General features: G+C 35.8%; 1 protein-coding gene across 3 annotated transcripts in view; it reads right to left on the bottom strand.

Moving 5' to 3' along the window:
- Window positions 1-427: 427 nt before the first annotated feature.
- Window positions 428-25,698, bottom strand: part of Bltp3b (bridge-like lipid transfer protein family member 3B) — a 102,271-nt gene continuing 77,000 nt past the window's right edge. For 2 of the 3 annotated variants that reach the window (XM_087192809.1, XM_087192811.1), the window contains exons 16-21: window positions 24,515-24,654; window positions 23,210-23,360; window positions 19,760-20,013; window positions 19,310-19,418; window positions 4,275-4,468; window positions 428-2,468 (exon numbers count right to left, since the gene is read on the bottom strand). In XM_087192809.1, the coding sequence (XP_087048935.1) occupies window positions 2,349-2,468; window positions 4,275-4,468; window positions 19,310-19,418; window positions 19,760-20,013; window positions 23,210-23,360; window positions 24,515-24,654 (968 nt within the window). In that variant the 3' untranslated portion in view covers window positions 428-2,348. Of the gene's footprint in view, window positions 2,469-2,965; window positions 3,036-4,274; window positions 4,469-19,309; window positions 19,419-19,759; window positions 20,014-23,209; window positions 23,361-24,514; window positions 24,655-25,698 lie in introns of all 3 variants that reach the window. The other variant, XM_087192810.1, reaches the window with a different exon arrangement.

A 25,698-nucleotide genomic window follows, 5' to 3' on the forward strand; every position in this document is an offset into this window, starting at 1 on the left:
ATCCCAATGATGAATGTAACTGTACTGTTTACCTAAAATGTACCAATAAACTTAATGGAAAAAATATATATAACCACCTTTGATCCCCGGTACAAAAAAGATATATATATGTATATAATCATCTTAAAAGGAAAAAGGTGAGGCAATGATTCCCCCTTTTATCCTTGCCCCAGCAAAATCTGCGCATTAATGACTAAGCTAAAATAAAAGTCTGTAAATGGGCTGAGTCAAAAGACCAGGTTACTGACTGTAATTTTGGTCAATTCACTTGTCCTTTCTGAGGCTTCCAGTAGCTGAATATCAAGCTCTCAGGGTTTGTTGTAGGAATTAGATATTACATGACACAATGTCTTTGGAGGTGTGTTACAAATTTTCAACCTCTGTGAAAATACCATTCTTCTTTTAAAACAATCAAATGAAGCATATAGAATGTTCAGAAGTTTATCAACTCATGTTTATATGATTTTCTTGGGAAGATCAAATACATTTAAAAGGAGTAAGGAAGACATTGTTTCCATAACATTAGGCAATTATAATATACCACAGAAAAAATTTTAATTTATATAGAACAAGGCAATAGAAACATTATCAGCTCAGAAGAAGTTAATGTCCCATCAATCCTTCTTTTCTATAATAGCGACTGCTTTTGCTAAGTCTATACCGACAAATCAAAAGTTGTCTACTTAAAAATGTAAGCTATACACTTTAAATCTTTAATTAGACCTCTGTGTTTAACCTTCAGGTAACATACAGTTTTAGGTAAGCATAGTTTCACATGATTTTTAAAATACTCTGTGGTAAAATAATGACAATTTAATTTCTTCTTGCCTGTATCCTCAGCTCCTCCAAGAGTTCCTGTATTTTTAAGTAATGTCAATGTCAATGGATGATGTAGGAGAAAAAAAGGCCAGAACTGTTTTCAACAAAACCTAACACTCTAACACTTAATGTAAACAAGATATGTATTTCCCCCCAAGCACTCAGTACAGGGACAGCTTCATAAGTCATGCCAAACAGTGAAGCACCATAAAGTGTGGCAACATGGTTCAGAATTTTCAAGTATCGTTGAAAAAAAAATAGTCCAGCTGTTTCATGTTCTAACTTGGATATATTTATGTTCAAGAATGTGAATTTTAAAATAGATACCACTTAGTTTAATTCTATCAGAAATATATTTTAAATCTTTAAAGCCTGTTTTTAAACACTCATATACTTTTATTTCATAAAGCATGATTCTCTCATGTTGTTTTCAACCTTAATTCCTAGAAAATAGAATTCAATATTTAACAATAACTCTTATCATAGAAGACTATATATATATGTATATATATTGTATATATATATCAATCACGTAGAGCTTTAATCAAAACTAGCTTTATAAATTCAGTATGTGCAAACACCTATCTAATATGATACTACAGGAATGGTATGAAGTTATTTTAAGTGTGTGAAAGGTAAATTCCCCAAAAAACATTCTTCTTAAAGAGGAATGATAAAGGTAAAGAAATAATACAAATAGTACTAATTAAAATTTTTATAATTACAAATGCTGCCAAATTTAGAATGACAGTTAAATTTTACTTTAACAATAAATGTTTAAAGGAATGTACAAGTAATGCTTTTTAAATCACTTGACTACACTAATATTTGTGCTTTTTATTTTTACATTTGTACCATCTTTTTACTGAAAATTATAGCTCCCACTTACATAGCTTACCCATTATCGAAAGTGACTTTTTTCACATTTTCAAGTTACTTTAATAAGTTCACCAGGGTGAAAGTTTTTTCAGAGTTCTTAAACTTATTAATTATGCAATTTATTAATTTGATTGGACTTTTTACAGTGATTAAATACTTATAGATTTAAATACATAATTTTAATAACATTTAAAATGTAAGCTTCCTTTTATTTTACATTATCCCTAAAAGCATTTGAATCTTTGTAAATAGTAAATTATTAACAAATAGTGAGAAATAAATTCAGTAATTCATGTGAACACAACAGGTTTTCTTTTTCTTTAAAAAAATTCTTATAATGAGATTATAAAAATTAGGAAATGACATCTGGTTATCATTAAGCATGTAACTATTTTACAGTATGTGCTGACTTCCCCAAATCACACCAGTTTAAAAAAGGGTAGAATCCCAAAACACAAAATAACTAAAGATTGTAATGTTCGTACCTAATACTTTCCAAACTGGCTTTAGTAGAAAAGTCACTACTTCACCACATTCCATGTCATGGTAATTTCCTGAAAAGGAAAGTCTTCCACTCACTGGTAACACGTACATCATAAATATACCCTCCTCCTCCTGATCTATAATTGGAGTTCTGATAATCACTCTTGTTATTCACCTGTCATCTTCTTTATTTGATGAAGAAGTGCATCTTTTTCCAAGTGATACTCTGCAAGAGCCATTTTAGCCTTAGCTAGTTCCTGTTTAAGAGATTCATTCTCTTCCATGAGCTGAAAAGATAAATTTGGAAAATAAAAATATTGAATCATTTCCGGGAAACACATTCTATTTTATGTAACATCCAAAGTGTGACAGTGAGATAGTAAAAACACCCCATGCCAGTGAGGGTTCACTTAAATTGCAAATTGCTTCAAGAAGCTATTTGGAAATACTTGTCATACATTAAAAATGTTCTTAACTTTTGATCCAGGGATTCCAAATGCTAACTCCTAACCTGCAATTTTAATAGTGATTCTGTTTCACTGTCATACCTCTCCATGGCTGACCTCTCACTTTTTTCTAAGCCCCTCTCTCTGGTTTTTCTCTATGGTCTTTCACACTTGTCTTTTCAACCAACGTCCTTTTCATCTTAAGAACCCTTGAATTTTCAGGTTCTATCAGACTGCGTAGTTTGTCTTCTCTTGTCATTTGAGTCACTCTCTTGGATAATCTTAGCTACTTCTGTGGCTCAACTACTCTATCACAGAAATCATGATCTTGCACAAACCTTTCTCCTAAGCTCCAGGCTCATTCTGAATGTCCCATCAGACTTTTTCTTCTGCATGGTCTTCCCTCCCCTTTAAAACATAAATAAAGTATTTTTTCCTCTTAAAGCCATTAATAAGCCATTCCCTAACCCTTAAGTAGAAGTATATAATAAAGGTAAAGAAAGAAGGGAATGAATTAATATGAGAAAATGAAAAAATGGAAACAAAGTCTTTGTAAATAGGGAGGGATGGAGGGGTTGAAGGGAGGGCAGGGGAAGGGGGAAAAAACAAGAACCAAGATAGATTATGTAAAGGTACAAATTTCCAATGATGAATGTCATCACATTGTATACCTAAAATGTACCAATAAAATTAATTAAAAAATAAATAAATAAAGCTAAAGATTTTGTATTTGACACATTAAAATACACATTTCTAATGTCAAAGAGTTCTCAGACTTTTTGTAGCCCCAACTCAAGATTTCCTGCCTTATAGATTAAGTTAGGTACAGTAGTAGTCTATACCTCCCCAACCCCATAGTACATCACTTAGCACGGTACACTGTGACTCAACTGCACATGCTTCTCTTTGCTGCTAGACTTTGAGTTATTTAGTACACAGAGACAGTATACTGTTCACTTATATATTTCTCATTCAGAAATGTCATCCAATAATTTCTTGATGAACAGATGAATGAACTCATTCGGTGGTTCTATCAGAGTGAATTAAAATTCTGGTGAACATTTTGTTTATAATGACAAAAAAAAAACCCAGAAGCAACTTGAATGTTAACAAATGTCAAGAGGAAGGTTCAGAAATGACAATATAGCCACATGCATATTACTCAGCCATTAAAATTAAATACAAAGCAAATGTAGCAATATGAAAAACTGTTACAATGTTAAGTAAAAAACTATTATTTTAATATTGATTATATTGATGAATAATTATTAATATCTATATGAATATTAATTCTGAAAAAATGGAAAAGATCTGGAGAATTTTAAAAAATCACAATATTGACAGCATTGCGGGAAGGCAGAAGAAATTAGTGTTTTTTAACTTGCTCAACACCATAAGCAAAGACAGCATCTAGCACAGTGCTCCGGTACAGCAGGGCGTTCAATATAATTAAATAAGCAAACACAACGTTTTAATTATTAGTATTTTTTCTTTTTCTTTCTTTTTTTTGGTACCAGGGATCGAACTCCCGACCTTGTGCTTGCGAGGCAGGCAGCGGCACCACTGAGCTAATCAGGGCCCTAATGATTAGTATCCTAACGTTTAATTTAGTTGCTGAAGTGGAACCCGGATTAGGTTTCGCGATACCTGTTCCCTCGAAACGTCAGAGGAGCACTCAGGCAAGTGAACTGATGGAGCCGGCCACAGGGCCTCTGGGCTCGTCTGAGTTGCTCGCTCAACACCGTGCTGTTTCTTCCGTTCACACTGCCCACTGGTCGACAGCGCGGAATCACTTCGGACATTTTCTCTCGAATGATTTTCAGCGTTAAGCACATGCGAATCTGAACAAATGAATACAATGCTCAGATAAAATTTCAAAATACTTGAGAAGTCTTAAAAAAATAAAGTTGTATAAAAAACAAATTTTAAAATAAGTTTCTATCCTTTTTAGTATGAGGACTGTATTATGAGACAGAAACAATTTTGAAAAATCAATAAAATCAAGGTGGGTGTGGTGGTGCACACCTGTAATCTTGGCACTCAGGAGGTTGAGGTAGGAGGATCACCATGAGTTTGAGCCCACCCTGAGCTACATAGTAAGTTTAAGGCCAGCCTGAGCTACATAGCAAAATGCTGTCTCAAAAAATTTAAAAAATAAAAATTAAAAATCAATAACACCAAAAGATCATTCTTTCAAAAGATTACCAAAATTGTTAAACTTTCAGTTTAGACTAAGAAAAAAAAGCTGTTAGAATCAGAAAAGAGGATACATTACTGCCAACCTTAGATAGAAAAATGGTAATGGAAACAAAGGGATGACTCTATGCTGATAAAATAAACTCCTAGGAAGACAGAAACTACCCAAACATACCTCAAAAACTTGTGAACTGATAGAGGGCTGGCAAGGAGATTTGATTAATAATAATAAATATAAAAATAAAATAATAGTAATAAAACTAGCCACAAAAAAAGACCCGGGTCCAGACAGCTTCGTTGCTGAATTCTTTCAAACATTTAGAAAAGAATACCAAAACTGGGCCAGGGATTTAGCACAGTGGTTCCAGCGCCTGCCTTGCAAGCACAAGGTCCTGAGTTTGATCCCCAGTACCAAAAAATTAAAAAAACAAAAAATAAAAGAAAGAACACCAAATCTTCCAAAAACAGAAAAGCAGCACTTCCAAACTCCTTCCGTGAAGCCAGTGCTACCCTGACTCCAAAGCCAAAGCAACCACAACAAAATTCCAATCAATATGCTTATGAATGGGGACATAAAGATCCTTAAAAAATATTAGCAAATGAATCCACTAACGTATAAAAATAGTTACATACCAAGGCCATGTTGGATCTATCCCAGGTATGCAAGGTTGACTTAACACCAAAAAAATCAGTTAATGTAATATTGTACATTATTTAAAACTCCACACTGTCATTTAAATAAATGCAAAAAACCTGTTTGATAAAATCCAATACCTTTTCATGGTAAAATACCAACAAACAAAAAAAAAATAAGAGAATTTCCTCAATCTGATAAAAAGCATCTATCACAGTTACTATCATAAACATAGTTATTATATTAAATATCACATTTAATGTGGATACTTTCCCTTTTTGCCAAAAATAAAAAACAAGACAAGGATGTTTGCTCTCACTGGGCATAGTGGCACATGGTTATAATTTTAGGACTAAGGAGGCTGAGACAAGAAGATTGCTATGAGTCTGAAGTCAGCCTGGGCCCCCATAGTGAGTTCAAGGGCAGTCTGAACTACATAAGGAGATCCTGTCTCCAAAAAGAAAAAATAATGATGTCTTCTCTCATCATTTCAACATTCTCTTAGAGATTCCAGCTCTGGCTATTTCAACTAGACAAGAAAAAGAAATAAAAGGTACCCAGATTAGAAAGAAAGAAGCAAAACTATCTCTATTCATAGATGAAGTGATCTTGTATACAGAAAAAAGAACTAAAGATCAACTAGAAAAAACTACTAGAACTAATGGATGAGTTTAGGGTTGCTGGATACAAAATCAATATACAAAAATAAATTCTATTTCTTTACTCTTGTAGTGAAGAAACATAATGAAATTGTGAAAATAATTTAATTAAAAATATCTTTAAAAAGAATAGGCAAAAGCCCCTGGGTTTGATTTCCAGCACTGCCCCCCCCAAAAAGAACTCAGGAATAGATTTAACAAGAGTGCACAAGTTTTATGGTAAAAAGAACATCAATGAAAGAAATTCATGTGATCTAAATAGATGGAAAAATCCTCATATTTCCATGTCTATGGATTGGAAGACTTGATATTGATAGCAATACTCCCTCAAATGATTAATGCTTTAATGCAACCTCTATTGGAATGGGGGCTGCTGCTTTGTAGAAATTATCGACCTGATTCTCAAATTCATATGGAATGGCAAAGGACTATGAATAGTCAAAATAATCTTGAAAACATAAGGCTAAATCTTCATGATCTCAAATTTGGCAATAGATTTCAAAGCAAAAAAAGCAACAAAAGAGCCAAGTACAGGAGCATATGCCTATAATTCCAGCACTTCGGAGCCATGCAAGTTTGAGTCCCTCTTGGGCAACTTAGCAAGACCCTCTCTTAAAAAATGTAAATAAAAAGTGGGTTAGGAATGCAGCTCAGTGCAAAGCCTGTAGATTTGATCTCCAGTATTGGAAGGAGGAAGGAAGGAAGGAAGGAAGGAAGGAAGGAAGGAAGGAAGGAAGGAAGGAAGGAAGGATTAAACTAGACTTCATTAAAATTAAAAACTAGTATTTATTTGCTATTTCTACTTCTTTGTCTGAGAAATGTCTGTTCATTTCAGATGCCCATTTTTGGATTGGGTTTTTAAATTTGGGAGGTCTGATCTTTTTAAGTTCTTTATAGATTTGAGATAGTAGACCTTTGTCTGAGGAAGAGCAGGTGAAGATTTTTTCCCACATTGTGGGTTGTCTCTTCACACTGCTGGTGGTTTCTCTTGCTGTGCAGAAGCCTTTTAATAAGAAGAGATCCCACTTGCTGATTCGAGAGATGCAAATGAAAACAACGCTGAGATTCCACTTCACTCCAGAAAGAATGGCTGCTATCATGAAATCAACCAATAACAAATGCTGGCGGGGCTGTGGGGAAAGAGGAACCCTGCTCCACTGCTGGTGGGAGTGTAGACTGGTGCAACCACTGTGGAAATCAGTATGGAGATACCTCAAAGAACTAGGACTGGAAGTCCCATTTGACCCTGCTATTCCACTGCTGGGGATCTTCCCCAAAGAATTAAAAGAATCATACCACAGTGATATATGTGCACCCATGTTCATAGCAGTGCAGTTTGTAATAGCTAAAACTTGGAAACAGCCCAAATGCCCATCAACTGGAGACTGGATAAAGAAAATGTGGGTTTTTTATAAAATGGAGTCCTACTCAGCCATAAAAAATGAGAAATTAGAGACATTTACAGCTAAGTGGATGCACATTGAGGCGATACTCTTAAGTGAAATAAATAGGAAACACATGTGTAAATACCGAATAGTTTCTCTGGTGTGAGAAACTGAAAGTGTAAATAAGGACTAAAAGGTATAATAGGTAATGTGAAATAGGAAGAAAAGGGACAAAGGGGAAGGAAGTGGGTGGGCTACGGGAAAGGATAGAAGGGAATGGGATTAATATGAGAAAATGGAAAAATAGGAACAAAATCTTTGTAAATAGGGAGGAATGGAGGGGTTGAAGGGAGGGCTGGGCAAGGGTGAAAAATAAGAACCAAGAGAGACTATGTAAAGGTGCAAATTTCCAATGACGAATGTCATTATATTGTATACCTAAAATGTACCAATGATTAGAATGAATAATCGATAATGTAAAATAGGAAGAAAAGGTCCAAAGAGGTAGCGGTAGTGGGAGGGGCAGGGGAAAGGAAATAAGGGAAAGGAAAAATGATGAGAAATGGAAAAAATGGAAATAAAGTCTTTGTAAATAGAGAAGGGTGGAGGGCGTGAAGGGAGGGCTAGGAATGGGGAAAAAATAAGAACAAAGATGCATTACGTAAAGGTGCAATTCCCAATGAGAAATGTAATTGTGCTGTATACCTACAATGTACCAATAAAAGAATTTAATAAATAAATAAATAAAATAAAGTAAAAAAATCTAGTGTGCTTCAAAGGACACTATCAAAAGAGCGGAGACGCGGATGTGGCTCAGTGGTAGAAAACTTGCCCAGCATTCGTGAAATGCTAGGTTCAATCCCCAACACTGGAAATAATTTTTTAAAAGTAGAAAGCCCACAGAACAAGAGAAAACATGTACAAACCATATATTTGATTTTGTGTGTGTGTGTCATACCGGTGATCGAACTCAGGACCTTGTGCTTGCAAGGCAGGTGCAGTGCCAGTGAGCTAAATCCCCAGCCCTACAAACCATATATTTGATAAGAGACTTGCATACAGAACACTTACAGCTCAATAATATGAGCAACTCAAAATAGACAAAAGATGTGGACAGTTCTTCAGAGAAGATACACGAATGGCCAACAGACACATGAAAAGATGCCCACATCATTAGCCATCAGGGAAACATAAACCCACAATGATATATTGTTTCCTATTCATTAGGTTGGCTATAATCAAAATGTCAGATAACAACAAGTGTTGGCAAGGATGTGAAAAGCTGGAGCCCTTGTGCACTACTAATGGTAAAGCGGCACGGCCACTGTGTTAAGAGTCTGACAGTTCCTCAAATGCTCAAACATACAACTGTCTCATGTCCCACAACTCCTCTGCTAGATATATATACCCCTAGGGGAGTGAAAATATATGTCCACGTAAAAACTTTGCATGAATTCTAGCTATGTTATCCATAACAGCCAAAAAGTAGAAAACATCTAAATGTCTATCAAGTGATGAATGCATAAACAAAATGTGGTATGTTCATACAATGAATATTGCTTGGCCATACAAAGGACTGAAGTACTGATACATGCAATAACTCAAGTGAACCTTGAAAACATTATATTGTACCAAAGAAACCAGTCACGAAAGACCACTTCTTGCATGATCCCATTTATATAAAGCGTCCAGAATGGACAAAGTCATACAGAAGAAGGTAATTTAGTGGCTGCCTGAGTACCAGTGTGACTGTTGATCCTGATATGTCAACTTCACTGGATTAAGAAATGCCTATCAAATTAGTAGATACACACCTGGGTGTGTCTGGGCAGCAGGGAAATGTGAAGGCGTGGTTTTGGGTACTATTTATGGTCCCTCACCTGTGCATCTCTGGTGTTGCTCCCCTGCTGTACTTCCCAGATACCATGACCTGAAAACCTTTGTTCACCACACTCTTCTGCCATGACCTTCCTGCCTTGAAGACTACAGACCATGAACTGAATCTCTTGAAACATGAGCTAAATCAAACCTCTCCTCCTTTAAGCTGAGTGTCCAGGATTGTATCTAACAACAAGAAAGCTGACTAATATAATCAGGAAAAATGGAGTTGAGAGTGCTAGAATAGGGGTTTTTGAGAGTGATGAAAATGTTGTAATGGTTGCACCATGTGTGGGTACACTAAAAACCAGTGAATTGCATGTTAAATGGGTGAATGGTATGTTATGGTATGTGAATTCTATCTCCAAAAGGCTGTCATTAAAAAATAATTATAAACATTACTTTTTTGGGTCACATAGAATACTTTAGGGTGCAAGTGAATTAAAAAAAGAAAATGTATTTGTTTTGTGACAGGAGTACAAGTCATGTGCTCGCTTCAGGCATGGCTGGACCCTGGGATTCATGTGGTGTCTTTGGAGCATCATTTCAGGAGCCTCACTCTCCACTTCTCAGGCCCACTTTTTGTTTTCCTCTGTATTGGTTCAGTTATACGACGGCAAAAGTAGACGGCAGTGATCCCAGACAAAGGAGCTTTGCAGTCAGTGACCCTCCCCTCAGCATTCTCATAAATTTACAAAAATGACTCAGAATGCTTGAGTCAGAGGCAACTACGGACCAGTCATCACAACCCAAGAGCTGAAACTTTCACTGTTGTGACAGGGTCACAGGACTGCCAGGTCATTCAAAATCACATGAAATGAGCAAAGGCCACTTTGCCAAATTAAATTATACTGAGTAGACAAGTAAAATCTGTTTAATTTTCCCCCTTAAAAAGATGTCCAAAAGGGCTGGGGATTTAGCTCAGTGGTTCTGCCACCTGCCTCATAAGCACGAAGTCCTGAGTTCAATTCCCAGTACCAAAAAGAAGATATCCAAAAGAGAACAGCTAAGCCAAATACAAACAGCTATAAGGCTTTTGTTCATATGGTCAAATTAGCCTCCGTAGCAGTCACATCAATTTCACTCCCATTATGTATATAAAAATGTAATAGTTCCATCATGGATAAATGCCATCAAGTCTAGTTTTGGACTGTTCTTGATTTACTTTATTATAGTGGGTGAAGTTCAGAAACTAATTAGAATATTGTTATACAGCAAGTGAGGGAGTAATGTATAACTAGGGAAAAAAGCTACAAAAACTGTTTATATAAAGTGGCCAGAAGAGACAAAGTCATATAAACAGGAAATAAATTAGTGGTTGCCTAAGCATCAGTGTGCAATGCACATCATGCTAGCATACCGGTAATTCCACTTGGTGATGACCACAAGAGAAGCTCAGGTACCATGCCACGGAAAAGCCAAGCTGTTTCTCCTTTTTCAATCTCAAAAAACTCGTAATGCCCCTACTTGATTAATAATTTATAATGTATTTGGCTTTCAAAGTTTTAAAAGAGCAAAATTCTTCTTTCAAATGAAATCTGGTATGGGATGCCAATAGGAAATAAAGATAAAAACTGGTTACACTGGGGCTGGGGATTTAGTTCAGTGGTTTCGTCACCTGCCTCACAAGCGCAAGGTCCTGAGTTCGATCTTCCGTACAAAAAAAAAAAAAAAAAGAAAAGAAAAAGAAAACTGTTTACACTGGCTATAGTGAGGATGACAGAGAACCAAAGAGCCACTGTATTCAACCTACCTCTCTCTACCCATAGGCTCTTAATAATAATAATAAAAACACTGGCTAAATGATTCTAAAAATCATTTTATTTCAACCACTGAGAGATGAGAAAAATGGAAAGTGAGAGAATGTGAAGAAGGTGGAGAGGAAAAGAAGAAATGATGTAGAAGAGGAAATGAGAGGAAAAGGAAAGCACATGTATGGGAAGATAAAGAGGAAGAGATAAAAAGGGAGATAATCCTCAAGGCCAACTTTAAAAAGAGAGAAGCAGGAAGGAGGAGGTAGGAAAGAGAAAGGAGTTAAAAGAAGAAATGGGGAAGGAGAGGCAGGAAGAAGAAAGGTAGATTTGAGAAGGGCTGAAAAGACATAAGAAGAAAGCAAGAAGAGAACCAGAACGTTTGGAGTCTGTTACTAGAAAGATGAACTTCTCTTTATTTGTTTTAACTTCTTCCAAGATTTTAGGGGAACTACTGTTTCTAACAGTATAAACTCTCATAAGCAAATCCATGCCCCTCGTGGACAAAACACACAGAATCTTTACAGTAGCATATACTTTTTACCCTAAGTTAGGCTCTATCACTTTCTTTTTAGCTATCTGATCTTGAACAAGTCACTCAACCTATCTAAACTTTAATTTCTTCATTTGCAAAAAGAAAATGGTAAGAACATTTCCCTATCACAAAAGGTTATGGTAAAAATTCAGTGAGTTAAAATTTAATGTAAAAGAACTTTATAAACCAAAAACCATTAATTAAATATTAATACTTTTTTAAATGTTATCACAATCAAATTCTAAGCTATATTTTTTTGGTTGAAATTAGCAAGCATATTTTAAGATTTAGATGGAAATACAAACAACCTATAATATGATAGCAATCTTAAAGAACAAATTAGAGGACTCATGCTACCAGATATTTAAGAGAAACCATAAAGCTACATAAAGTGCTGCAGTGTCATGAGACTAGACATAGAGGACAAATGAACAAAAGAAAAAGTCCAGAAATCACCTTTTACTACCTGTAGTCACTTACAATGGACAAAGGCTATGGTGTGCAGTAGAATGGGAAGTCTTTTTTTTTTCCAGTTACTTTCTAAAAATTGAGTATAACTGACAAATAAAATCATATATATTCCAGGTGTACATGTTCTGAGATATATACGCAGTATAGTGAAATGATTACCACAACCAATCTAATTAACTATCCATCATCTCACCTAATTATAACATCAGTTCTTAATTTCCTACCTTTAGAAATATTTTATAATAGCACAGGTCAAAAAATACTTTTAAACACAAAGAAAAATGTACTCAGCATCTCATTCCCAGAGACAGATTAAAATTCAACATCATTCTAGATAACTTCTTGATATTCCCATGCATCAATGCATTTTTAAGTAAAACACTAGCAATGTAACATTTATTGTGTTGTACCCTGCTGTTTCCTTTAGTGGAGTGTCATGAACACCTTTTCATCTCAATACATTAACGTCAACATTTTTTTTTTTTTTTGGTACTGGGGATCGAACTCAGGTCCTTGTGCTTGTGCAGCAGGCGGTGAAACCACTGAGCTAAAACCCCGGCCCCAATGTCAACATTTTTATTAGTACCATGGTAGATGCTCAGCAATGTCTCACAACAGACTCTAAGAGTGCTCTGCTTATTCAAAATGAAGCAAGGACACATTGATACTCTTCTGAGTTAATAAGTTTTATACCATATTTTTGGATTGGTGATTAAAACAATCATTTCAAGTTAGGAACCAAACAAAAATGATTTTAAGGGTATGTTGCTAAGGGAAAAAAGCTGTTTATCACAGATCTTTAAAAATTTAATATCCACCAATATATATTGATATAAATATACAATGCCCCTTTCCCTCAAAATGCTTCTGATTGAAGATCAATGCTAGAAGGGCCACAGTCCCTGAGGGCAGCAGCCAGAGCCTCAGTACGCTGAGTGGAAAGACTGCTCAGAGCAGGCTACTGCTGCTAAAGGGAGCTGAATTAGGAGATGGCTCTGTAATTACACATATGCATTTATCTCTTTTTCTCCTAAATTATCAATGTACCTAATTAGTTGTATTTCACTGAAGCATGAAAGAAATTGGAGTGTACCTTTGTTATTTTCTAAAAAGTTATTTGAAGTTTCTCCTTAAAGTCTTTACTGAAAAACTAGGAATTCTTTTTAAGACTTTCCTAAGGAAGTGTGAAGAACTGTGATAAGGAGAGGAAAAAAAAGAATATATGGACCTATTTTTAAATGATGGGGTTTATTTAATCACATCTAGAGCAGCTGCAAGTATAGCTTAGAATACATTAAGTGAAAAGGAGGAGTGAAGAGATATTAGGTAAGCTGCCATTATCACCACCAACAAACACCTAAAGCTAATTTTTGAAATAGGTACTAATGAGATTATTTTGAATGCTCTTGCTTTCTAAATAAAATTTACTTCAAGAGGGGAAAGGGCATAGCTTGAAATTTCTTAACTGTTTGAGAAGGACCATTCAAATCAATCCCAAAATGTCCTTCTAAATTCTAGAAGCAAATAAAATTGCTGCTAATTATTTGCCATAACTTGACATATTAGCTTGACCCATACTTACAATACACTAACCTATCAGCTATATATGTGTAGTACACTAGGCTGGCTATGTGTTTCACTACATACACCAGACCCTGATGGAATTAAATTTCCATACCATATGAAAAATAACATATCACAATCTGCTTCACAACACTGCTTTTCTGGAACAGATAGATAAAATATGCAATCCCGGGCCAGGGATATAGCTCAGTGGTTCTAGTGCCTGCCTCACAAGCACAAGGTCCCGAGTTCAATACCAAAAAAAAAAAAAAATGCAATCCCTATAAAACAAAGTTGATGTTATTATGTGTACAATTTGTTGTTCTTTCCAGTATCAATGGAATACTTTAAAATAATCTTGGATACTGTACAGTACCAGTAACCTGAAGAATATAACATACATCCATTGTACCACTCAGCTTTTCATTTTTTGCTGTCCTGAGGATAAAACTCAGGGGCATCCTACCAATGAGCTATATCTCCACCCTCTATTCTGATGGGGTCCCACTAAATGGCCCAGTCAGGTCTTGAACTCAGGAATTTACTGCCTCAGCAACCCACACAACAGAGATTACAGGCATGCACCATCTTGTCACTGAGTTTTAAAAGGTACATCCACAATTTATATGCTAAATTCAATGTTAAAGACAAATCTAAATTGAACTTCTCTTCATACAAATATATAATTTCTGTAACACTAATCTGCTTTCAGCTACTATATCAAATAGAGTTAATTACTGATAAAATATGTGCTTGACTATACTGTATATTATAGATTTTTTTTAAATGTTGGAGAAAAAAAACAGGGAAGAAACTTGATTTTTATATTAGTTTTTACTCACCAAAATGATGCTTAATTCTGTTTTTCTCTAAATATGGATGTTAACTGGTATTATAAACATATGACTTAAATAATTGTTTTAGCAAGTAGTAATTATTTAGCAAGTCAGACACTAAGATTGTGATGTGAGAAATATCAAGAATTATTTAGAATGATGGCATTTTAGAGCAGGGAACATTTCTTTGCCAACAATTCTCAGAATTACTTCAAATGATACATTAAAATTTGCCAACTATAAACAAAAGTTTTCTGCTACACCACTGTGTCAGTGACAAACATTATTACACTGAAAGTAGAGAAGTGTCCTGCATAAACTCTATGATTTGAAATCTGTTGAAATTTTCTTTGAGACTCAATAAATAGAAGTTTCATGTGTATTTAAAATTTCCTGTCTGTTGAATCCAAAGATAAGGAGATCTCTCTTTAGAAGATGGTTAAGCATGCTATTAAAACTCTCCATGATAAACATTTTTTATGAGTATGTAGTCTAAGGGGAAGGTAAAAGTCTCTAAATATGATGTCAGTATGATGATTCCATTTATTCTTATTTCAACAAGTTTGCTTTATATTTGTAAAATTATGCTACTAGACTGATAAACGTTATGATAGAGCAGGTATCTGGATGTCTCTTATCAATATGAAATCTGCCTGTCCATTTTATACTTTCAGTTTTAAATTCAATTTCTCCTAACACTCATTTCCTTATTAGTATCTGTCTTGTGTGTATATGTGTGTACGTAAATGTATGTATGTGTGTGTGTATATATTTTATTTTTTTAACACTACTCTATTTTCATTGTTGGTGTATCATTTGTTCTGAGAAAATATCTTCTACGCAGCATATACATTTGGAATCTTTTTTTAACTCTACCTTAGTGCCACTGTCTTTTAACAAGAGAATTTAAATCATTCATATGTACTCTAATGACTATTCCTATCATCTAACTTAATGTTTTCTATTTACCTTGCTTTCTTCTTATACCTTTTTTTCCATTTCCTGTCTTTTGTTGAATTGATTGGATATTTTTGATCCAGTTTTTCCCATCCCCTGGTTGTTCAAAAGTTATTATTTTGGGTCATCTAAGGCTAAAGTCAAATGTATGTAATGTTAACAATACTATTTAAGCTCACATTGCTATAATCAAAGTCTAGTGTTATCTTCCCCAGCTCCCAAAAAGACAGAAACTTTAGTATAATTTTACTTCCCTATCCTGCCCACCCCTTTTTGCCCACTACAACCTCTCCTGCTGACATCATCTGGAATTTTAGTTGCATATTTTAAGAAAATTGTATTCTTATACATTATTATTCAGACTTAAATCCAAGTTTTACTAGTTTCTTTACTTACTGCTGTTCCTCACTGATTTTTCATTTTGACTAAGTAGTTCTCTGCATTTTAAAAAATTACCTTTATTGTGCCTTAAAATAAAAGCTTAGGACTTGGCATGGTAACGCCCACTGTAATTCTAACACTCAGGATTCTGAGGCAGGAGGATCGCCACGAGTTTGAAGCCACCCTGGTCTACACAGCGAGTTCCAGGCCAACCTGACTGAACTATATAGAGATACTCTGTTTCAAAAAGCCAATAAATAAGTGAATGAATTAATGCAAATTTAGGTTCACTTTATTCTGACATAGAACTCTGAGGCATTAACTATCCTTTAGCATCTGTTGTCACCAGTGGGATGTCTGATGAAAATTTATTGTTCCTAATCATAATGGTTTTTGTAGGCTGTCTGCCATTCATTTTGGCTATCATCTCAATACTTTTCTGTGTTTGAAGAATTTCATACTTTCTACATTTTGTAGAGTAAAAATTGCTTCCTTCAGTAAATGTTGGAAAAAAACTAGTTATTCAGTTTCCCAGATTCCTTTCCATGGACATGACTTTGCTGTTGGCTGTAAGACTACACCCACCCTACGTTTTCCTCAGATACCAGTGACAGGAAAAGGGAAGGAAATGCAGTAAATTCCTTCTCATTCTGGAGGCAGTAGCATGACAGCAGCTGAAAGGTCAAGTTCCTGGTAAAACAGTGGAAACAGCATCGATTGCAAGAGTTACACTAAAGCTGAATTTGTGAAGCGGTAACAGCAGCACTGTAAACTGCAAAACCTACTGTCCAGGGCAAGCAGCAGCCTTTCCCATCATGAAACCCTGCTATGGTTTGGGGTGTGGGCCTGGTTTCCCAGATGTCTCATGGTTCTAAAACTAGACTTTTAAAAATCCCCCAAACCAGCTTGACTAAAACAAATCAGACTTCATATACCTCACACATACTGTGTACAATCCAATGATTTTCATTATGCCTACAGAATGGTGCAACCATCACCATAATCACTTAACATTTTCATCAGCCCGAAAGCCCCACACCCACTCTCAGTGCCTTCTCAGTCCCTTCCCATTCCCACCCACCCAGCCTCATCCCCCTTAGAACTAGGGCAGCGCTACTTTACTTCCTGTTTCTATCCATGTGCCTCTCCTGGACACTTCGTTAAACAGAATCATAATTCTCTTGTCCTTCTGTGACTGCTTTTCAATTAGCATAATGTTTGCAAAGTTATCCACGTTGTGAAATGTACCACTATGTCAGTCTTTTTATTGCTGAATAATACTCCATTACATCAATCTACCACGCTTTATGTTCACGGCATTTGGGTTGTTTCCATGACAGAGCTATTTCTTGTACAAGTTTTTCTCAGGTACGTATTTAGGAGTGGAATCGCTGAAGTGGAATTAGCAGCCACAGAACTGACCCTACTTGGCAGGAACACAGGATCTCAAACAGCACTGTCTAGATGCTGTTGCTTCAGGGTCCCATTCTGACCTCAGTTGTTGACGGGATAGTCTCTTTCTGAGGAGGAACTTCCCTAACAGTTCTCCTCCACTTGCTTGGCCTCCTTTCTCACCTCTTCCTAGGGAAGAAGCTATGACTTCTGGAGTTGATGAGATCAGAAAGCACAGGGGCTCTGTATGTGTGACTTACCCTGTCCTCACTCTGGTGTTTGCCTTTGGTGCAGAAAGGGTGCATTCTGTTCTGCTTTCTCTGTAAGGGAGACCCGGTTTGGGGAACTGAAAGCAGGCAACCGGCCAGAGCCAGGCAGCAAGCCTTTCTTTTCACAGACTCGCCTTGCCGTCTCCACCTGAGCCTTTATGAGTAATGAAGCTGATGTTCTGACCTTTGTCGGTCTGACTCCTTGTCTGTCTCCAGTTGGTCCCAAGTGATGAGGAATTAAGTATTCTTCACAAAATGCTCCTACCTCAGCAACAGTCTCCTTTCATGGGTTTATAGCTACAGGCTAATCTGGTTTCGCCTCTCTAGTTTTGTTTATTTGGTGGTTGGTTTTTTGAGACAGTCTTGTGATACTGCCCAAACTGGCCTTGAACTTGCTACGTAAGCCAGCCTGGACAGGAACTTGGAATCCTCTTGCCCTGGCCTCCCGAGTCTGGGATTACAAGAATGTGCCACCATGCCCAGCTTTCTTCTAAGAATTTCTGACCTCCCAATGGACTTATTCTTTTGAAGTACTCCTAAATGACCTTTATGTTTTTACGTATTTTCCGACATTTCATGAGGTTTTTTGATCAGCAGTTAAATATACGTAGTCACTCATGTTTCATCCTCAATAAGCTACTAAAATAGTGAGGATGAGAACATCCAGGTCTACTGATTTACATTCTCTCTGCTACTCCATACTACCTTACAAGATGTAAGATCCATACGTTAAACATCTTAAAATCTGTGTGCAGAAACAAACATTAAGAAAGTAAATATCAGGCCAGGGGTGTAGCTCAGTGGCACCACACCTGCCTGATAAGTGTGAGGTCCTGAGTTTGATTCCTGCCTGGTATGGGGGGGCCACAACACTAAATATCTAGCAACATACTATAAGTAACTACCTACAGAAAAGCACCCACCGTAAGCATTAGAACTCATGAGATTAGAAAGAAGGCTTCACGGAAAAGGAAAAGCTTGGGATAACCTTGGAAGGATGGGCAAAATTTACACAGGAGGATGGAGACAGAGCTCAGCGACAGACAAGGGTTTCTGGGGTTCAATACCTTGCACCAAAACATGAATAAATATTTAAGTAAACAAACAAAATATTTACACACCAGTGAGCAATTCTAATGAGGAATAACAAGGCAAAGAGAAACAGAGAGATGGAAAACTATATGGCAAGTTTCATGCCAAGGAGTACATCAGGTAAGTGGGTATATGTGAAAGGAGAGTGAGAAATAAAGCTAAAAGAGTTCAAGGAAGAGACATAAGTGAGATCAAGAGGCATGGAAGCCATGAAAGCCTCTCTCACTATTGTTCAAAACACATGTGCAAAACGGGTGCTAAGCCAACTATAGATGAGTTACTTCCAGGGTCTATATACAGATTTATTCCTTCCCTCCCTAATTCCCTTCTTGTTCCTTTGTGATGCTAGAGATTGAATCAAGAGCCTCACACACATTAGGCAAGCACTCTACCTCTGAGGTACACCCCAAGCCCTTTTTATTTTTTCAGACAGACTCTAAGTTGCCCAGGCTGGCATAAAACTCATAATCCTCCTGCCTCAGCCTCCTGAGCAGCTAGGATGACAGTCATGCACCACTGTGTCTGGCTCATAGATATTTTATTACAATATACTGAAAGTGTCCAGCAGTCATCTATTACTGCATACATACATAAACACAAAGTACATAATAAGCAAAAGGAAACAATCAGCACATAAATAATTTAACTTCAAATTTTAAGACATTTGTTTATTTTTCATATACCTCTGATACGAAATGAGCCATCATCATTTCTCTCTACAACAAGACGATCAATATGCACAGTTACAGGAGTTGGTTCAAGGGATACTGTACCACTCCGAGGGCTGTCATCCTACAGGAAGAGAAACAGTATTGGCATGTTCTTATTAAAGTAAATGATGAAATTAAAATAATCATTTAAAATCAGCATTACATCAGTATTTTTAATAAGTTAGAAATATTGTATATCTATACATGTGTTAGGTGACACAGCAAGACTACCTGATCTATTTTGACATTTTCTAACTTGTAAGAAGGATCTCCATCATTCATCATAAAGATTGCTAAGTTCATTTTAATACAGGGTTGATACAGGGTATGTTACAGAGAAGACAGTCTTAGACATGAGTCAAAATTGAAGTAGGCAGTGTGAACATTAATAACATGAAAATATAAAATTATCCTTTAACATACTTTTAAATTTATTTTTGTGTTAGAAACTTGTATCTTCATTGGCATTACTGTTGCAACAGTTTCATCTTCCAGAAAATGTTGAATATTCATAAGAGAAGATGTAAGAAACTCAGTACTAAAATTTTCTATATGGCATTGTAGAAATCCATTTTTTTCTGCAAGCAAAGAGTGTATAACAGCACTAGGCCCACTTTCAAACCTCAGCAGAATCTCAGGAGAAGATTTGGAATGAATTACAGATTTCCGATCAAAACCTAGGGAAAATGAACATAAAAAATCATAACTTTGTAGTGCTACCAAAAAAATATGACTATTGTCTGTGACTAGTGTTGACTTTTCTATTTTCTATTTTTCATAATAGTAAAAACATGTCATGATATAGCTAATATGATACCTCTGATGATAACTGATATGATACATACCTCAGATACTTAGAATGTGTTGGAGTGAGTACCTATCTACACGCATGTAACAGAATGGCTGAGTGTAATACACAGTCATGATGTTTAAAGTGCCTGGCAAGTTATTTCTCAAGAAGCAACCAAAGTCAGGTTTGTACCTTCCTCATTAAATTGGGCCCTTAAATAATGGAAAAGTAAATAGAGAAGACCTCAGTAAAATGTTTCTATTAAAAGACAAACATTGGGCCGGGGATTTAGCTCAGTGGTTCCACCGCCTGCCTCGCAAGCACAAGAACCTGAGTTTGATCCCCAGTACCAAAAAAAAAGACAAACATAAGATTGAAATTACTGTAAAGAATATATACGTGGGGGCCAGGGATTTAACTCAGTGGTGCCACCACCTGCCTTGCAAGCGCAAGGTTCTAGGTTTGATCCCCAGTAATCCCCCAAAAGAATATCTATATGATTATATATAAAATAACGTATACATATATATTATATATATATTGTATTTATCTATGCCTTGGCCTTATTCCTAAAAAGAATCTGAGATGGCTTACAGAGCTATAAATACTCAAGTTTAAAAAGAAAATTTTAAATTTCAACAAAGTTCTCATAGACTTTTAAAAAGTTACCAGTGGAACTACTGAAGGAAATTACTTGTGAACTGACACTCACAGTAACTATTTTCTTATTTTATGCTGCTTAGATCCAAATAAACAGGAAACAATATGCACAGGGTATGATCAAATAAAAATGAGTAAACAAGGAAAAAAATAAGAAAAGGTGAAGATAAGTGGTAGGGTTAATGACCCACAATACATTAAATTTCTGTGCTAGGGCTGGGGATTTAGCTCAGTGGTTTCGCCACCTGCCTCGAAAGCGAAAGGTCATGAGTTTGATCCCTAGTACCAAAAAAAAAGAAGCTTCCTAGCAACAAAGACAAAAGGATGACCAGGTTCATAATTCATAGAACTCATGAGGAAAAAACAAACTAGTTGTTTTGGAAAGGAAAAGCCATTTCTGTTTCTGGGTATGAAAGTTAATTATCCTGTAAGTCCACCCAAGAAGACCCCACTAATTAAATTCATGACAGAAAGACTTTTTATTTTCCCTCAGCACGGGTGTGAATAATGTCACTGAGGACAAATGCATACGTATTTGCAAGGTAGGGGTTGCCAAAAAGTAAAAATATGTATATTTATGTACCTAAGAGAGGTCTCTATATACAAATCAAAGTGGAGAGTTGTTTAAATTTTTATTTCAGGCACACAATTGCATTTAATTAATGTTAGTACTATTAATTAACATTTATAATAAATACAGAAAATATATCAAACATAATTCTGAAGAATTCTTTAAATATTTAAAGTCTCAGATATTTTAAATTTATTTAAAAAGGTAAACGAAACAGCTGGTAATGGTAGGAATTCTCCCCTATATCAAGAAAAACAAGCATTACCTTATTGATGCAGTAATAAAAGAAATCAGCAGGTAAGTAAGGGGGCACACACCTGTAATCCCAGCATTTGGGAGGCTGAAGTAGGACAACTACAAATTTAAGCCCAGACTGGACAACTTTGCAAGACCCTGTCTCAAAATTAAAAATTTTTTAAAGGGCTGACAATGGATGTAGCTCAGTGTGAAGGCTCTGGGTTCAGTCTCCAATACTATCCCCCCAAAAAGGTATCTTGGAGCAGAGATAAAACAAAATCTTTATAGGTTAAAAAAAATCCCTCCTCCCTACCATCCTGATACCATGGAACTACTGTGCAGTGTCTCGCGGCTTAGTTGTAAAGTGTAGGCCAAGTCTCCGCACTCTGAGATGGGGCTGTCAGTGGGTGATCGAACCACAGGGGTGCCATAGTCATGAGTTCACAGGCGACTGCTACTAGAGGTGGGGCCTGTCAAAGGGGTGGGTCACTGTGGGTGTGACCTGGCTCCTCCCTCTGCTTCCTGGCTGCCGGGGGGTGAGCAGCTGTCCCCTGGAGGCCACCAGCCTCCTTCGAAACCGTGAGCCACACTAAACCTCGCCTCTTGCTCCTTTATGGGCAGCAGGTATTATGTTCTAGTGAGGAAAAGGTGATTAATACATTTTCCCATTCAAAGAATTCAAGACCCACAGATAACAGAAAAAAAAACAACTAACAAAAAAATCAAAACCAACTTTGCAACACTGTCAGAGTGATAACAATGTATACAAATTGTTGCTTAACCACGTTTGTTAATATTGCTTACTGTCTGAAATGTTCAAGCTAAACTATTTATTGTTTTTCCTTTCTTTTTATTCCCTTCTCCCATCTTCCCTCTTTTTCCTTTTCTTTCTTCTTCAAAAAAACCGAGACAGTTAAGAAAAAGTAAGGTATTAGCACTGACTGTACAACCCCACATATAAGGCATCCCAAAATAATTTGGTTAGATACAAAATGAAACAAAGTAATAGGACATAGTATTAAGTGAGCTATAAATGATAAAAGAGAATTGTGCAACTGTAAATAATGTAAGAGTGTACCATTTGAAAAGTGTTGAGAATGGATATAAAACAAGGTCTAGGTTCTGAAATTTTGTTTCAAATTAATTTTGGTTTTTTGTCCACTATGAAACTTTTCTAGATATAAATTTAGCTTTCTCCATTTTTCATGGTTTCAGGATTTACACTTAATATAAAATTCCTGAATTTCTTTTTTTTAGCAGATATACTGTAAATTGCAAGGCCTAACACAGAAAAAAGACACAAAGCCAATTTTTTTCCTATGATGGTGGCTTATAGACTAATAGCACCTTTACCTGCAATTCCCAGAATGTGAGGTGATAGCATAACTCTGTTATCATGAAAGACTGTATTTATTTCAACATATTATGGATCAGATATGGAATTCTGTGTATTTTCCCAATAAAAATATGATAGATCAATGACATTTTTATTTGTAGTTTCTCCTTTTAACCAATTTATATCAACGAGAAGACCATCGATTAGTCATATGCAAAACAAAAAAAACAAGTTTAAATCATATTATTTTGTGTGCAAAGTAGTTTAAAAAAAACTTACCAACTGGACGATTACAAAGATAATGCCGAAGACTGATATTGCCTAACTGATCTGGTGTCACCTGGTTCACTTGAAGACAGATTTCTGTATCTTCTCCTCGGATATCAATTTCTCCATTAACACCAGTAATTTTAAACACCACGACTGACATCTATTATCGATCACATAAATAATATCAGTGTACCAAGTAATTAAATTTAAGAAATAAATGACCATTCATTTCTAAATGTACAGCGACATTTTATCAAACTAGAAATATATGTATGACCTACAGAACCAGTAGTTACATTGTTTAGGTTGAATATAACCTAATTTTAAAATCAGAAATCTGAAACTTTTTGATTGACAATATGATGCCACAAGTGGAAAATTCTGCATTGTGAAACTCTGGTTCATGCATAAAATTATTTTTTTGGTTTTGTTTCATTTTGTTTTTTGAGTCAGAATTTCACTATGTAGTCCAGGCTGGCCTTGAACTCACTACATCGCCCAGGCTGGCCTCAAAGTTGCGGCTATCCTCCTGCCTCAGCCTCCAGAGTGCTGGGGTTACAGGAGTAAACCACCACACTCAGCTCATGCACCAAATTATTAAAAGTTTTATAGAAAATTACCAGGCTATGTGTATATAATGTATATGAATCATAAATAAATTTCATCTTTCATCTTGGTCCATCTCCAAGATATCTTGCAATGTATATGCAAATATTCCCAAAAGTTTTTTTGAAATCCAAAATGCTTCTGATCCTAAAACTTTTGCACAAGGGATACTCAATCTATAATAACAAACTTAGTCTTTTCATTCAGTCAAGGAAAACTATTTTAGTTGGCAAAGATTAATTATATGACTTTTCCATGTAAAATGATTTTCACTAAAAGTAGGACAATAATACATTTTTAAAGTCTTTCTTATAAATATTCCACTAGGTCAGAAAGGTTTAAAAAAAATAGTAATGAATTTTCTTTGTAGAAAGCCCCATATTATAAGGACGTTTTTCCTTGCATCAAACTTTTTCTAAAAAGTATATTTAAAAGAAACTAAAATATAGGTTAAAAAAAAAAGATAAGACAGAAAACAAAGATAGGTCCTCCCCTCCTCAAAATGATTAAAAACAAATTTAGAAATGTAAATAGAAAAAAAGCCAATTTATTACAGAGGAAGAAAGCACCCTCAAGAGTAGAAAGAGCAGAGTAAACCAACCACCATCTAAGAATTCCTCTTGTACATTAGTATCTTAAGATGTGTACACATCGAATATGAAAGAAAGCTGATGGCATTTTTTTCATACAATTCCTCTAAGTGATTACCAGGTCATCGTGGTTTTCTTGAGCACCCTCTGAATTCGTACTAATGGCATCTGGAGAGGATTCACCGTATTTCTGCAGATTTGCACTGGTGCTCACACTCTCTGCTGGGCTCTGGTGATTGGTAGAGTCCTTTTTAATTTCTGAAATAATACACAGCAAATAAAATCGGTTTTACACATGATCCACATAGTGAAGTTTATTTAACCAAAATGGATGATCCCTTCAACTCTTTCTCAAACATGTCTTGTTTAAAAAACTGGAAAAGAAATTTAGATTGATCGGTTAGCAAATAATAAGCAGTAATTTCCAAGAATAAAATGTTAAAGACACTAAGCCCTAAACTTAGAGCGTCTGAAACAATATTCTGCTGAGGGACACAGCGCATCTGCTCCTCTCGAGCAGTGGCTGCAAGGCTGGTCCAATCAACAGGCTCCTTCCACTCCATTCCTCCTCTCAATACCCTCCAGCAACTCTTAATTGTATTTTATAGGAACTTAATACCACCATCACTACTGTCATTATTTTCCATCCCTCCCTAGCTGCCTAAATATTCAATGTGTTGTATTTCAGTATTTCTCAAACTATCTGTAGTTTAAAATTTTTTTTAAATTTTGTGTTTATCACAGATTAATACTTTTAAAAATCCATAAAATTAGAAAAATTAGATTAGAAAACCTAAAGAGTTACAAAATGCAAGCCTCAATTTATTATCACATTTACTACTGTATAACTGGCTTCTCACCTCAGTGGTTAGCAATCATGGTGACAATAAACTACCAGGTAATGACAGGGAAGATGCATGGAAATACAATTTCGGTATGAGGAGCTAATGTGTAAAGGCATCTCCAATGGCCTTCCTCCCAGCCCATGGTTTTAAGAAGGCTTCTTTGATAAAAATATTTTTATTAAGTTAAACAGAACGAAAGGGGCTTTCCAGGAACAGGAACAAAACCCTGAAGCAGGCAACAGTTTATCACAGTAAAGAAACTGGGAGGAAGACTGAGATATTCCATAGCGCAGATGGAGCACAGTGAGTAAAAAAGTGAAAGCAAAACACCACAGGAAACGAAAGCTGGGGCCAAATCACATAGAACACTGTCAGATGTTAAGGATTTTAGACTCAACAACTTTACAGCAAGCAGGAGATATACGGATTAAACTTGGAAAACCACACAATCAAATTT

This window comes from Heterocephalus glaber, unplaced genomic scaffold (assembly GCF_053883595.1).
Source record: "Heterocephalus glaber isolate CG9 unplaced genomic scaffold, H.glaber_assembly_v1.0 deba00001572, whole genome shotgun sequence".
NCBI classification, from domain to species: domain Eukaryota; kingdom Metazoa; phylum Chordata; class Mammalia; order Rodentia; family Bathyergidae; genus Heterocephalus; species Heterocephalus glaber.